Below are 15934 nucleotides of genomic sequence, written 5' to 3' on the forward strand. Positions count from 1 at the left end.
GGTTGTAAGCCGAGGACTATCTGTACCAGTGTCTCCTAACAGCTGGTCATTCTCAGAGGATATACCATCTGAGCGTGGTAGAAAATCATAAATCAAATACACAGTAATCTTGATACTCAGGAGCCATAATGGAGCAAGAAGCATCCCCCAAATTAAAAGCATTTAGGGAGAATGAACCCCATCTAGAGGTCAAACTATTTACACATTCCAGGTGCAGAGCTCTTCCAAATTTGTTATCTGTATTAAGCTTTTTGATAAACCTGTTCAAATCATCCACTGCTTCATTGGAAGATTTAAAAGAAATCACACCCATCTTCATAATTTTGGATGACAAACTGTAATGCAGCTCCCTATTAATACTCTTTAACATTCATCAATAAGCCTGAAGTCTAACCATTATCTATTAGACTAGAACACATACTGCAAAATATTTAATAGAGATTCCTACCCTGATACCAAATTAATTTAGGCTAATCAAGATAATAAGAGTAAAGACCAAAGTACCTTATCCAATAATTTCTGTGCCTTTTCTTCTGGCAGCAATCTAAGGCCAGCGGTTGCTTTAAGAACCAAGGGAGTTGACTTCCACAAATGCATAGGGACAGTTTCTTTAGCAACTGCCAATAGCTCATTTATTCCTTCAGCACTCTGACAAAATAAAAATGTGTTGCCTTTTTATTTAAGCAGGGTTTGGGTTGTTTTGTGTGTGTGTGCGCGCGCGTGCACAAGCATACAGTATGTTCTCTTATTTTGGCTTCTAGCCTGGTGCCTTAAACCACTAAAAGAGTTATTCAAGCAGTTAAAAAACATATAACTATAAATATGGATGATGCAGGCTAATTCTTTATTTTTAAGATTTTGAGATTGCCTGACTTCTTGATGGCACTGAGAGGCTTAGAAGTTTAAAAAAAATATTCAAAGTACACAGCATTTTGCTTTCTGTTGCCATGCCTGTTCTATAGAATAACACTCTCCCAAATGGATGATTTCAGCTCTATTTGCCTTTTGGAAGATTTTCAGGACCTGGCTTTCCCCTTAAGCACTAAGTCAGGAGATTTAGTGCCTATCTTGAATACTTTGGTAGATGAAGTTATCTCATATGCATTGCTTAGACGTGCTAGTACCACATGAAGAGCCAGGAAAATTCAGGATTCAGACAGATCTTACCCCTATATGACATACAAACAAACCGACTGTGATGGAGTCAAGAGCTGAAAAGAAGGAGGCCCTGATAGGGGAATTAAGAAATATGCTACCTTAGACTCTCTAGGGAACAGGTGGCAAACTCGCGACGTCACGTGACGTATCGTGACTTTTTTTCCCCATTGCTGGCAATGGGGTGGGCACGGTTTTAGTGTGACGCATCCGGCCCGTGGACTGGCAGTTTGACACCCCTACTCTAGGGGGTGAGAAAGCATATGAGATCAAACACTTAGGACTATATCAGGCTTTCCCAAGGGAAGGCAGGCAGTCTGGCAACTGAACAATAAAGAAACCTCTTGACTGAAACTTCGGAGATGTTCTGGTTGTTTTTGCCTAACATCCATGGTCCTAACTTTGGCACAAGGTATGCCTACCTGTTGAAGAATTATTCTGTAGATAAGATACCTTTTAAAAATGGAGACAGAACATAAAAAATGTTTAAAACCTTACCTAACAAATAACATAGATGTATATTTCTTCAACAACTATACACCTGTAAACCTCCAATACTATGATATGCATGTTTCTTCAGAAAAAAATTCTATTATTATAATTTTTATAATTTATAATGTTAATATTTATAATTTATATTTTTATAATTTAACAATAATTAAAAATTATTTCCAGGCAAGCATGGCCTAAATTGACTTATTTAAGTTCAAATTACCTTATCCACATTGTCAGCATATGCAGAGAGTCCTGGTTTTAATGCTTTGAATGTGGTATCAATTAATCTAGGAAGTTCTGCTTTTAAAAAAAGAAAAATTAACTCAATGTAGTAAAGTGATTCTATACATAATTTGCAGTCTGCAAATCAAAGACACAGAAAATTAAGTTAATTAATTAATCAAGAAATTAATGTGAAATCTTTCTTCTAACTTCTAACTGCAGAAAATAGTATACCCAGCAAAATTATCCCCTTTATTTCCAACTCTTATGGGAAAACCTCTTCATAGTATGATGACACTATTTATGTGTGATTCCAAAAAAAACATATACATGTTTCTTATGTATTGCTTTCAACAATTTATAACCTGAAGGATGGGATATAAATATTTATATTCATATGAAAACTATAATTAGATTATGATCTTTGCATCTGTTGCTTCATCTTTAAACTAGATCTCAAAAAACCCATCACCCTTCTATAAATATATAAATGTGCCACAGCTTTTATAAAAATATTAAAATATTTGATCCACCATAGGCAGCAAATTCTGATAAGAGTAAATGATGAAAAAAGAAAACAGGATAAGGACAGCACAGGTTGTCCTCATTTAGCAAACACAATTAGAACAAAAACTTCATTGTTAAATGCAGTCACTAAGCAAAACATCACATGATTACGACAGGCTTACGATCTCACTTCCTCTTTGGTCATTAAGCAAATCACTAGTTATTAAGCAAAATATCACACGATCGTGATGTATGATTTTAGTGGTGATCACACGATCATGGAACACTGTAATGGTCGTAAATGCATACCAGTTTTGAAGTGGCCAAATGGCAATCAGGTGACCATGGGACACTGATAGTTGTAAATGCAAGGATTTTTTTTTACATCATTATTAACACTGAACAGTTCTTAACTGAGACAATCAGTTAATCAGGAAATACAGTCCATTTATACAGAAATTTATCCTTAAAATATCGATTAAAAGTTTAAAATTTTAACCATGTCTTCACATAAACTATTTCTGCAGATGGGTACTCTAGCTATTTTACTGAATGTTTCAGTTAAGAAAAAATGGTGTATTATCTTGTTGCTAAATATATTACCCCCACTTTAAAAGTTTTTAACATTGTTTTATTGTTGGGCTATTAATTAATTTAATTCTTTTTAATTCTATTTTTATCTTAATTTTATATTGTCTTTTAAATATTGCCCTGTAAACCGATCTGGGTCCTTCGGGAATAGGGCGGTATAGGAAACTAATAAAATAAATAAATAAATAAATAATCCTAGGATTTTTTTGCAGATATTTTTCTGATTATGTTAGAAGGGAGCAACCCCAAAAATTCCTTTTAACTTCAAATACAACCGTAATAATGCAACTTGTTTTTTGGGAAGACTTACTCAAATAATTTTTATTAAAAAAGTTATAACATAGGTCAAATGGGTTATTTCCTATGAAAGAACTGATGTAATCGATTCTTGGTCTAATGTGATCAAAATTAAAGTTTCACCCAGTGCTAATGCAGAAAACTGAATCAAACAGGAAGCAGGATAGTGAGAAAACGAACATTTGGTTAAGGACTAAAGACATTATTGTGACATTACTGCTTGCTTGTGCAGAGATATTAACTTTAAGTAAGTATTGTTATGAGCATACTTCAGGTCACTGAACATGGAGGAATTTGTTAATACCAATCATTCCAACTTCTCACAGTATGTGGGTTTCAAATGGAAACAGTCAGAAAGAAATTAAACATGTATTGGTAATTTAGTTAGATGTGTTACAATTCCTGCTGGTTCTGGGAATGTGGGGGTGGGGCTTCAAATCCCCACGGCGATAGGGAATGGCAGCAGGTGTTTGCGCGGAGGGCCATATCAACACCTGGGATCGCGCCCCCGCTATCTCCGAGCGGTGGCGCGCTCTGACCCTCCGGTTAGCACCCTCTTACCCGGGGATGAGGGTGATCAGGCCCCTGAGCTCAGGTTGGTCTATTTTAACGCTAGATCCGTAGTTAACAAAGCTCCCCTCATCCATGATCTGATCGAGGAGGAAGGTGCGGATCTAGCGTGCATCACGGAAACTTGGCTGGGTTCGGAGGGAGGGGTGCCTCTCACCGAGTTATGCCCGCCAGGTTTCCGGGTGCTGCACCAGCCACGGGCTCAGGGCAGGGGTGGTGGGGTGGCAGTGGTTATTCGGGAGACTTTTGTGTCCCCGGGAGGCCACCATTGTCCAGATGGCCGGGAGTGAATCCCTCCTCTTGAGATGTGGTTCTCGGGTTCAGTTGGGTTTGTTGCTTACATACCTGGCGCCCAGCTGTGTGGCAACAGCCCTGCCTGAGCTGCTCGACACCCTCTCAGGGTTGGCGGTGGAGTTCCCCAGGCTTATAGTCCTGGGTGACTTTAACCTGCCGTCACTGGGAGGGTCGTCGGAGTTAGCTCGGGAGTTCATGGCTTCCATGACAGCCATGGGCCTGACCCAGGTTATTGAGGGCCCGACTCATGTGGGGGATCATACTCTCGACCTGGTATTCCTGTCTGGACAGTGGTTGGATGATCTGGGAGGGGGCTCCCCGTCCATCACCCCTCTGTCATGGTCAGATCACCACCTCCTGAGGCTGGTTTTCCGTCATGCCACCCCCCGCCGCTGGGCGGCGGAACCGACCAGGTGGTTCTGCCCTAGGCGCCTAATGGACCCGGATCGATTCCAGAGGGCGCTTGGGCCTATACCTATCACCCTTACCCACAGCCCAGTCGATGCTCTGGTGGAGGCCTGGGAAACGGCTGCCACCAGGGCACTTGACTGCGTTGTACCCACGCGACCTCTGACCCGGCGCAGATCCCATTGGGCCCCATGGTTCTCTGTGGAGCTCCGGGAGATGAAGCGTCAGAGACGAGGTCTAGAGAGCGGTTGGAGATCCAGCCGATCCGAATCCGACCGATTGCAGTTAAGAACCTTTATAAGGTCTTATCTTGCAGCGATAAGGACGGCGAAGTCTAACTACTTTGCCGCCCTTATCGCGTCCGCAGATAATCGCCCGGCCGCCCTGTTTAGGGTGACTCGCTCCCTCCTTAACCAGGAGGTGAGAGAGGATCCCTTGCAGGGACGAGCCGAGGAGTTTAGTCATCATCTGGCGGACAAAATCGCTCGGATCCGGACCGGCCTGGACTCTGACTGGGCAGAGTCTGATGTGGAGGAATCAGGCGGTCTTGAGCACGTTATCTGGACTGAGTTCGACCCTGTTTCCCCTGATGATGTGGACAGGATCATGGGGAGACTGAGCACCACCACCTGTTTGTTGGATCCGTGCCCCTCCTGGCTAGTTTATGCGGCCCGGGAGGGGACACGAGGCTGGTTCCAGGCAGTAATAACTGCTTCTTTGAAGGAGGGTGTCTTCCCTGCCGCCTTGAAGGAGGCGGTGGTGAGACCCCTTCTCAAGAAGCCTGCTTTGGACCCGGCTGCTTTAGACAACTACCGTCCAGTCTCCAACCTTCGCTTTTTGGCGAAGGTTGTTGAGAGTGTGGTGGCACATCAGCTCCCTCTGTTCCTGGAGGAAACTGATTATCTGGACCCGTACCAATCGGGTTTCAGGCCCGGACACAGCACGGAGACGGCATTGGTCGCACTGGTGAATGATCTCTGGAGGGCTAGGGACAGGGGTTGCTCCTCTGTCCTGGTCCTATTAGATCTCTCAGCGGCTTTCGATACCATCGACCATGGTATCCTGCTGCGGCGTCTCAGGGGGTTGGGAGTGGGAGGCACCGTTTTACGGTGGTTCTCCTCCTACCTCCAGGGCCGCTCGCAGTCGGTGTTGACAGGAGGGCAGAGATCCGCCCCGAGGCCTCTCATTTGTGGAGTCCCTCAGGGGTCGGTTCTCTCGCCTCTCCTGTTCAACATCTATATGAAGCCGCTGGGCGAGATCATTCGTAGCTTCGGGGTGGGGTATCACCAGTACGTTGATGATACCCAACTTTTTCTTTCCACCCCGAACCAACCCAGCGATGCCCTCTCCGTGACGTCCCGGTGCCTGGAGGCGGTTCAGGTCTGGATGGGGAGAAACAGGCTTTGTCTCAATCCCGCCAAGACTGAGTGGCTGTGCATATCGGCATCTCGGGTTAACCAAGTTATTCCACCTCTAACGATGGGGGGTGAGGTGTTACCCCCCGTTGATAGGGCTCGCAACTTGGGTGTCCTCCTGGATTCACGGCTCAATTTTGAAGATCACATAGGAGCCGTGACCAGGGGGGCTTTTGCACAGGTTCGCCTGGTGCGCCAGTTGCGTCCCTATCTGGACCGAGACGCCCTACGCACAGTTACTCATGCGCTTGTGACCTCCCGTTTGGACTACTGTAACGCTCTCTACATGGGGCTGCCCTTGAGGACCACTCGGAGGCTTCAACTGGTGCAGAATGCGGCCGCGCGAGTTGTAATGGGGGTCTCCCGATACTCCCATGTAACACCTCTACTCCGCGAGCTGCATTGGCTCCCGGTTGCCCTCCGGGTGAAATTCAAGGTGCTGGTTATCACCTATAAAGCCCTACATGGCCTGGGTCCGGGGTATTTGAGGGAACACCTGCTGCCGGCATCAAACGCCCTTCGCCCAGTGCGCTCCCACAGGGAGGGTCTGCTCAGGGTCCCGCCGGTAAGAGATTGCCGGCGGGTGACACCCAGGGATAGGGCCTTCTCAGTGGGGGCGCCTGCCCTCTGGAACCAGCTGCCGGTGGAGCTGAGGACTGCTCCCGACCTCCGATCATTCCGCCGGGGCCTGAAGACCTGGCTCTTTGAGCTCTCGGGCCCAGGCTGAGGAGACATTCATTTTAATTGGGGTTTTTAATAGTACAGGGTTGATTTAATATTTTTTAAATTGTGTTTTAACTTTTGTATGATGGATTTTTAACTCCCTGTAAACCGCCCTGAGTCCTCAGGGAAAGGGCGGTATATAAATGCAATAAAATAAATAAAATAAATAAATAATATTCTAACTATTTTAAACAAATTCACACATCTTTTACTATCATAATTCTTCACAGAAAGCAAAATTAGCTTCAGCATCCAGGACACTACAGGCGGTCCTTGTGTGAGAAATGTACATGTTGTAATTTTCCAATTCTGTTAAAGGAATAGGCATATAGAGGCACTTACCTAAGATACATTTAGGAAAGGACATATAATAAAATGAAGAAATAGAGAAATATATATACTGACTTAAAGGATACTTTTAGAATAGTGCACACTATTGTAGAATAACATATAGCTTATGAATTTATTAAGGCTTATTCTTTATAAAAACTGCTCAGAGTTAGTATTTTAAAGTATAATTAAGAACTAAAGTGCAGCCATGTTTACCCGAAGCATGAACTCTGTTACACACATAGCTTCTAGATACAAAGCAGGCATTCTTATAGAAAAACAAGGGAAGACATAAATCTTTTATAATTGCAATTATCCAGCTTGGGTAACAGTTCACCTTGTAGATAAGGCTATACCCCAAGTTAGCAGGATGTTACAGAAAAGGGAGTGAAGATAAGATAGAAGCAAAAGGGCATTTGATCTAATACTTGGAGAGTTTGGTAACTGTAATGGTTGCTAGGCGGTCGGAAAACATGTGACCAACTGGACTCACTTTGGAAGGATGTGGAGTGATGTACGGAACAAGGTATAAAAACCTATGCAAAAATTGCTTCAGGTGTGGACTCTGGGATTTGCCATTACAAGAGTTCCACCACTTTTGCAAAAGCTTTAATAAAACTTGTTTCGTTTTCCAACATCCTTGGAGTTGAATTTTTTTATTCCTCACACTTGGGTTATGATAGCAATTGGGACTGGGTTTGCCATCACAAAGAGATGCAGCCACACAGTATGCCACATAATTGCATTGCAACAGGAGGGTGCTGCAGAGGGGTGGGGGGAAGACCTGGGTGGCCCAGTTCAGGCTGCTACTGTGTGGCAGTCAAGGGAAAGACAGCATGGCAGAGTGTGCAGGAAGGCTGGAAAGAACTGACCAGCATGATTTATGACCTTCCCTGTTGTCTTCCCCATTGACTTTGCTTGTGGGAAGCTGTTAGGGAAAGTTGCAAATGGCAATCATATGACCACGTAATCGTCTTGAGTGCAAGCTGGTTGCCAATCTCCCAAATCATGATGGTATGACCACAGGGATGCTGTGATGGCCACAATGTTGAAGGCAGGTTGTAAGTACCACTTATTCAGCACTGCTGCAATTTTGAACAGTTACTGAACAATTGGTTGGTAAGTGAGTGACACCTGTATTAGCAAAATTATGAACTGAAGAGCTTACCTTTTGGTTTCTGTGCAAATTGGAATACATGTATACGGGTGCCAGTGCTTCCAGCATCAAACATAATTCCATAAAGAACTGCCTCATCTTTTCTTGAGATCTCAGCACCAAGCTGCTTATCCAAACCTTTGTCAACACCTTTTCTTCTGTAGTAAAAATTCCACTTGGTATACACAGCATATACAGCAGCACATGTGAAAATTGCAAACACGTAGAATAGTTTTGGGATCTTCATGGTCTCCATTAAACTTTTTCTTTCACTTTTTTGAGGAGTTCTCTATGATTTCCTGTAATATAAAAAAAATCAAATTGTCTCATAAAAGGAAGTATGAAATTTTATTTGAGAAAAATGGAGCCATAGAGCAAAATATATAAAGGCTGCTTAGACACTAACTTTTCATTCTGTTATATTAATGATGTGGCAATGTGTTTTAATTTGTAATTTCTGCCTTGAAGACTTTAATATGATGATATTCCTAAAAAAGGTAAGGTAAAGGTTCCCCTGCACATGCGTGCTAGTCGTTTCCGACTCTAGGGGCCGGTGCTCATCTCTGTTTCAAAGCCGAAGAGCCAGCGCTTGTCCGAGGACGTCTCCGTGGTCATGTGGCTGCACGGAACGCTGTTACCTTCCCACCGTAGTGGTCTCTATTTTTCTACTTGCATTTTTATGTGCTTTCGAACTGCTAGGTTGGCAGAAGCTGGGACGAGTAACAGGCGCTCACTCTGTTATGCGGCACTTGGGATTCGACCCGCCAAACTGCCGACCTTCTGATTGACAAGCTCAGTGTCCTAACCCACTGAGCCACTGTGGGAAGGTAACAGTGTTCCGTGCGCCTTTGGCGTCTAGTCATGCCAGCCACATGACCACGGAGACGTCCTCGGATAAGCAACGGAGATGAGCACTGGTCCCTAGAGTCGGAAACGACTAGCACGCATGTGCAGGGGATCCTTTACCTTTATTCCTAAAAATACACAATGTAATAAAAATCTATAAGAACTATCGTTAAAAACATGTTTCTCCAGAAAAATTATATAAAATACTGCTGAAAGTCTTAAACCAGATTTTACAATTCTGTTGATACTATTACTGTAATAAACTTTTTTTTGGCATGAGGAAAATTCTGTGTAAAAATAATACAATAGATTATTGAGATAAATACTGACTTAAAATTTTGAATTCAGTTCTTTGACAAGGAGTAAAGAGTGAAAGCAGTAAAGTACTTCTACCAAAGAAAAACACTGATGTATTGTTAAACTAATGAAATTACATTAGATATAAATGTAAAAACTAAGATATGAGTCCCACAGAAATTTTCCTCACTTGTCAAAATGAGATTGTTCTACAATTTATTTCTTTTAAAAATGTATTATATTTCAAAGAATTATATAATATTCAGCTTGACTAATATTCTATAATGTAGAATATACTTTAGCCAGGTCTCTTATTACAGCAACAGCAATAATATATTCAAAGGAAAGGTTTTTTTTTAAAGTAAACAAGTTCCTAATTCAGATAAATTCCTCATAGAAAATTATTGTATGGGGAGCATGGTATAAGAACCATTTCCTCCTGAATTATGTGAACTTTGATCACAGTTAATCTGAATCATAGTAAACTGAACTTTACATTATGTATGAGCACATATATTCAACTGTCATGAGTCAGCAAATACAAAATACTGATAAACTTAAATGGCTGAATTAAAGAAGAATTTCAAGTAAGAATTTTACCTGGTGCTTTGACACTTCCCTAGAGTTTTCAGCACTACACAACAGTAAATATATTTTTTACAACATGGTGAATACAGTATTTTATTCACAATTGCAGCAGACTATTTAAATATTTTCTACGAAAAAAAGTGGAAAAGTGCTCTTTAAAAGATTAATTTAAATCAAGTGTTGTTCAATTTAGTTGTTTATTTATTTCGAATTCTGAGGTTTACCAACCAAAGCCAGCTAAGGAATAGTAAGTCAAGAGAAAAGGCACATGCTCTTAGACTTAGACAAGTACAGAATATGCCTCTCAGCACATGGACAATCCAGAATTATTTTTTTTATAACTGAACTTTCAGTGTTAGTTGCTTTTCTCCCAAGAGTACTTCAGCTTTAGCGGCCTTGTTTAGAAAAAGGGTGGGGAAATATTTGATGTTGATGATGGCTATTGACATTTTGAACTACTTTCAGAACTACTATAGACAACCTAGAAATTTACTGAAACCTCTTAACCACCTAACTTTCTGCCTTTAACTTCCTATTCCTTAGATATGCTCTGCACTTCTGTCTTATAAAGGAATGAGGATTTCTTATAAAGAAATCATTATGCAACCAGATTCCTTAATGCTTCACACAAGTTTCCGCTAAATCTGTTTTTCTTGTTTCTGTAAATTGAATGTTATTTAACTGTCCTTTTTTCAAAAGTAATATATACAACTTAGTAACTAGCTGGGAGATGCTGGCTTAAAAAAAAGGATCTCCCACATTATTTAGGGGGAGAAATTCAAATTCATTTATAATTTCAAGACTCATGGTATAATGTTAAAAAACACTTACTTATTAATAATCATTTGTTCATCTCAATAATTAATACTTACATTCTAAGGGAACAAGAATGTTTGCCTTTTGTATTGTGAAAATAAATAATCCAGTAACTAATGACCAGCTTGCTTGCTCCAGAAACACTGTAGGCTTAAGGGTATCCAAATAACCAGGATAGCAAAGAGCAATAGTTAAGATTATTAGCTTACAAAAGAAGTGGGATTCTCAATTATTTAGTATAGGAGCAGGAAGAAAAGTAAAGTAGCAATATTGTAAGAAAGCTATTAAAAGATCTCTAATTATCCCATTTAATATTCTCTCTTTTGTACTTACACTATGCACAACCTAGGTGTGTAAAATGTATGCCTTCATAGATACAATACTAGAGGATTATTTCTGTCTTTCATTAATGTCAAAATATGGCAAATGTTCAGTTATATTTTAGGTTTCAAACTGGAATACACCATTTTATGTTAATAACTAAAATACGTTCACAATCCTAAATGATTAATATAAAAAGATAGTGAAATAAGGACAGTTTCATACCCAAGATTTATATTTTGATAAACTAGTTTTTAGAGAATGTATCCCCCATTAGAAAAAGCAACAAGTATAGGTTTATAAATCTGAGGGAGAGTTGCATAAGAACGATGCTACTTTTGAAGTTGTCCTCCATTAAGTATACAAACAAGATAATATTTTACAATTAGAATTATGAAGAACAAAGAAGACATTGTTGAACTACAGTATTAAATGTTAAAGATAAGGGTAATTTATTTATTTATAAAAATTATTGCCCCGCCCATCTTATCACAGAGTAGCTCTGGGAAGCTTATAATATGGTAACGAGTTGAAGAGACTCTGCATTTTTTAAATTATATAAGAAATATAACAGTATTTCTCTTGTTCCTACCCACACAAAATAAACTGCACTTTGAAAATGTTCTTCATTTTAATAGAACTGTAGCCTTTTGCATCTGGCCACCTAAAAGGAATGAAAAATATCTTAGTTCATACAATACATAAATGAATAATACAATATAGCCTAAATCAGACATGTCAAACACAAGGCCCGGGGACCGGATCCGGCCCGCGAAGTGGTTTCATGTGGCCCGTGAAGCCATCCTGGAAACAGTGAGGGAACGGCCCTCACTGCCTTGGCCCTGGCCCAGAGACCCGCCTTCTGCCAGAGACCCTCAGATCTATCCCCCTCCTGCCCGGGCCCCCATAGGCACCCTTGATGTAAACGATGTAGAGCTGGCCACACCCACCCAGTAGGCCATACGCACTCTAGCCATGCCCACCTTGTAGGCCACGCCCACCCTGGCCATACCCACCCGGCCCCCTGAGGGCAACCGCAATGCTGATGCGGCCCTCAATGAAATTGAGTTTGACACCCCTGAATCATACAACCTGAATTGTGGTTTGATTTACCCAATGCATTAAGAAAAAACCAAATAAACCATATATGAGAACCCAGCTAAATATTGTATTATACTAGGTTTCGAAGGAAGAGAGAAGGAATACAGAAATGATTCAGACCATGACTTTAGACAGAGCAATTCTACTGTTTTCTATTGCTTAGCTTTTAAAAGAAGCTTAATGTAACAGGATCAGGGCTAACATGTACATGATTATTTCTAGTACATGTTTAGGTTTTTACTGCTCTTCTAACCAATTGTGAAAACAGCAGTTACGACCATTTCCTTTGTTTCTGGAAATATGAAATTATATTAACTTGTATAACTCAAACACATCTATTCTGCAGAAAATGAACCACCTTCTGAGGCAGGAGGGAGGCTAAATGGGAAAAGAAAGGTCTCTACAACTCCTTCAGTTTAACATCAGACCACTACTGATTATTTGGCATAGTCGTTCCCAAATCTAGTGGTTTTCAAATTTGTTGGACTATTATTTCGAGAACCCTCAACTCGTATAGCTTGGTGCCAATTAAGAACAATTAAAAATCTTGGCTTAGTTCATTCATTGTGTTAAACCAAGATATGGTTTGGCTTAGAGCAGGGGTGTCAAACTCAATTTCATTGAGGGCCACATCAGCATTGTGGTTGCCCTCAAGGGGCCGGGTGGGTATGGCCAGGGTGGGTGTGGCCTACTGGGTGGGCGTGGCTAAAGTGCGTATGGCCTACTGGGTGGGCATGGCCAGCTCTACAACGTTCGCATCAAGGGTGCCTATGGGGGCCTGGGCAGGAGTGGGACAGATCTGAGGGTCTCTGGCAGAAGGAGGGTCTCTGGGCAAGGCAGTGGGGGCCGTTCCCTCACTGTTTCCAGGATGGCTTCGCGGGCCACATGAAACCACTTTGCGGGCCGGATCCGGCCCCCAGGCCTTGTGTTTGACATGTCTGGCTTAGAGTATGATATTCCATTCACAATATATAAGTGATATGATAATCCTGATAATGACATCTTAATCCATTAATCATGGTTAAACTACAATTTAGATTATTAAAGCCAGTCATCATAAATTATTGTTATATATGTAATTAAATAAAAACCTGGACCATGACTGAAATTGTAGTTAAAGAATGATTATTACTGATTTTAACTTGGAATTTTTCTATTGTCTCTAGACCTAGAACAAGTGCATTTTTAATTGTTTTAAAAAATAGCAAAAACATTACTTCTCAGAAACGTACTTTAATTCTCCCTTTTTGCCTATAGGCAGAGATACAGGAAACCAGCTGCATTGTTTATCTTCATTGTCTTTTTTTAAAAAAAATATTTTCTCCACAGTCATGTATGATAAAACAGGTAGACAAAAATGGACAGAGAGAAAGGGGAAAAAAACCTTTCCCTACATTATTATGGTGCTCTGATATCAATAAAGTCTTGTCAGTTTTAAAAGTCAGAAAATGGCAGCTATTGCAAAGATGGCTGATACTGATCAAAACCGTTTGCAAATCTTCGGGTACCAGAATACTAGATAACTAAATTTCCTGTGACTGATTCTAGAAGTTGCTGAATGTGCTATACAGACTTTTTCAGTTTTCCCATCATCTCCACTTTAATAAAGTTTTTTATGTGCAACTAAAGGATATTTACTATCTTTATAAACTATTTTAAGAAATAAATGTGTGGGGGGGGGAGGGGGAGAACTGAGGCACAGTTAGTCCCCAATTTACAACAGTTCATTTAGTGACCAAAGTTACAATGGCACTGGAAAAAGTGACATGACCAGTTTTCACATTGCACCATCCCCATAGTCACATGCTCAAAATTAAAACTCTTGGAAACTGACTCACATTTATGATCATTGCAATGGCCTGGGGTCATGTTACCTTTTGCGACCTTTTGACAAGCAAAGTCAACGGAAAAGCCAGATTCACTTAACAACCACGTTACTAATTTAACAACTGCAGTGATTCACTTCACAACTGGGCAAGAAGGTTGTAAAATGGGGCAAAATTCACTTAACAAATGTCTCACCTTGCAAGAATTTTTTTTTTGCTCAACTGTGGTCGTAAGTCGAGGACTAACTGTACACCTGTACTGGGTATTGCTCTGTGAACTCTATTGGTTCACTGCTGGAAAGGCAAACTGGTTCTTAGCATTTCAAAGTCACAAGGTGAAGAGAATCACTGGTTGAAGTGGAAACATTGGCAATATGTAAAGGTCCTAGGTATCAAATTCTGATTAAAATACAAGACATAATGGGCAGTACGGTACTTTTTTTTTTTTAGTATGAGCGTACTGTAGTGCTGGTTCTAAAACTGCTGTATAACCATCTTAAATCACAAGCTTAAAGAAAAGTTCATAACCATTCCTTTTGGAAACATATTTACACCAATCACACATCTTTTCAGAGAAGGACAGGAACAACACTTTTTACATTTGCTTATGGTCTTGTGGGATTGCTTTAGCCTATGGTGTAATCACTTTAATCTGCTTTAAGCATTACGCAGTGGAAATATGGGATTCATATTTTAAAATAATGGAAGACAACAACCCTCTTCTGCTGCTACTTATGATCAGGGTGCATATAGACACGAACAGATTCAATAAGGTTAAAGCCGTCAAATATTCCTTAAAGTCATCTTAGTTACTGGCTGTTGCTACAAGTTCCCCAGTGGGAAAGCCCTCTTTATCCAGGACCCAGAATTAAGCCACTCTTGCTCAAGTACCACTTCAGACTCTGCAGTGGCGTTAAAAGTGACCAAAGCTTCCTCTGGAAATTATCCATTATAAGTGTGACCCCCCACCATGTCATCATCATCTTATTAATAACGACTGGTTTTCTAGGCAGGTTTACTTTCAAAAAGCCTCACTACATTCCTCCAGAGTTCAGACGAAACAAGAGCACAACCCGGAAACTGGCTGAGACTCCCCACGTCTTACTCTACCACGGATTAGCCCAGGGGTAGGCAACCTCGGCTCTTTTATGACTCATGGACTTCAACTCCCAGAATTCCTGAGCCAGCTTGGCTGGCTCAGGAATTCTGGGAGTTGAAGTCCATGAGTCATAAAAGAGCCGAGGTTGCCTACCCCTGGATTAGCCCAAACTACTTACAGAAAGAAGCGCCGAGCCTAACAGCCGCGCGAGCCTCTTTTCCGTCTGTAAAGCGCCTCCTGCAAATCCCTTCGCCGCCCTCCGCCCCCCATTTCTCATTTGAGCCGCGGGGAATCCTATAAGCCCCGCGGGGGACCAGGATGGCCGCTCCCGCCAGAAGAAGACGTGGAGCGGGCTGTCCCCTCACCTCCGCTCGTAGCGCGTTAGGCAGCCGAGGGACCGCATGCTGGAATCGGGCGAACTCGTGATTGCCCAAGCCGCTTTCTTCTCAACTTCGCCGAAGCCGAGCGCTTCTTCTTCTCCTTCTTCTCATTTTAGGAGAACAGTTATCAGCGGGGCTGCCCTGGCTGAGGAACCCGCGCGTGCGCAAGACGAACCCGCCGATTCCTACGGCAGGCCCTAGCGCCGCCGTTTCAAGTAACAAAGCAGTCTTCCACGTGAGACGAAAGGTGGGAGGGTAGGGAAAAAGCCAACCTGGAGGGCAGCCCGATTTGCCCCAGTTTACATCCTTTCTTGTCACAGTTGTTAAGTGAATCACTGCAATTGTTAAATTAGTAACACATTTTTTAAGTGAATTTGGACTCCCCATTGACTTTACTTGTCAGAAGAGCCAGAAAGTGATCACATGACCATGGGACGCCGCAGTCGTCTCTTGCCACCCATCTGAATTTTGATCACGTGATGCTGCAATGGTGTAAA

General features: G+C 41.6%; 1 protein-coding gene across 5 annotated transcripts in view; it reads right to left on the minus strand.

Annotated features, from left to right (window-relative positions):
- The window catches only part of ENTPD6 (ectonucleoside triphosphate diphosphohydrolase 6), a 34291-nt gene extending 18702 nt beyond the window's left edge, over positions 1-15589 (minus strand). Inside the window, exons 1-5 of one of the 5 annotated variants that reach the window (XM_083350629.1) lie at positions 15423-15589; positions 11628-11695; positions 8176-8462; positions 1871-1950; positions 505-648 (exon numbers count right to left, since the gene is read on the minus strand). In XM_083350629.1, coding sequence (XP_083206755.1) covers positions 505-648; positions 1871-1950; positions 8176-8419 — 468 coding nt within the window. In that variant the 5' untranslated portion in view covers positions 8420-8462; positions 11628-11695; positions 15423-15589. Of the gene's footprint in view, positions 1-504; positions 649-1870; positions 1951-8175; positions 8463-11623; positions 11696-15422 lie in introns of those variants that run through there. The other 4 variants (XM_083350631.1, XM_083350628.1, XM_083350630.1 and 1 more) reach the window with 4 other exon arrangements.
- Positions 15590-15934: the final 345 nt, after the last annotated feature.

Source organism: Vipera ursinii (genome assembly GCF_947247035.1).
Source record: "Vipera ursinii genome assembly, chromosome: 1".
Taxonomy (NCBI): domain Eukaryota; kingdom Metazoa; phylum Chordata; class Lepidosauria; order Squamata; family Viperidae; genus Vipera; species Vipera ursinii.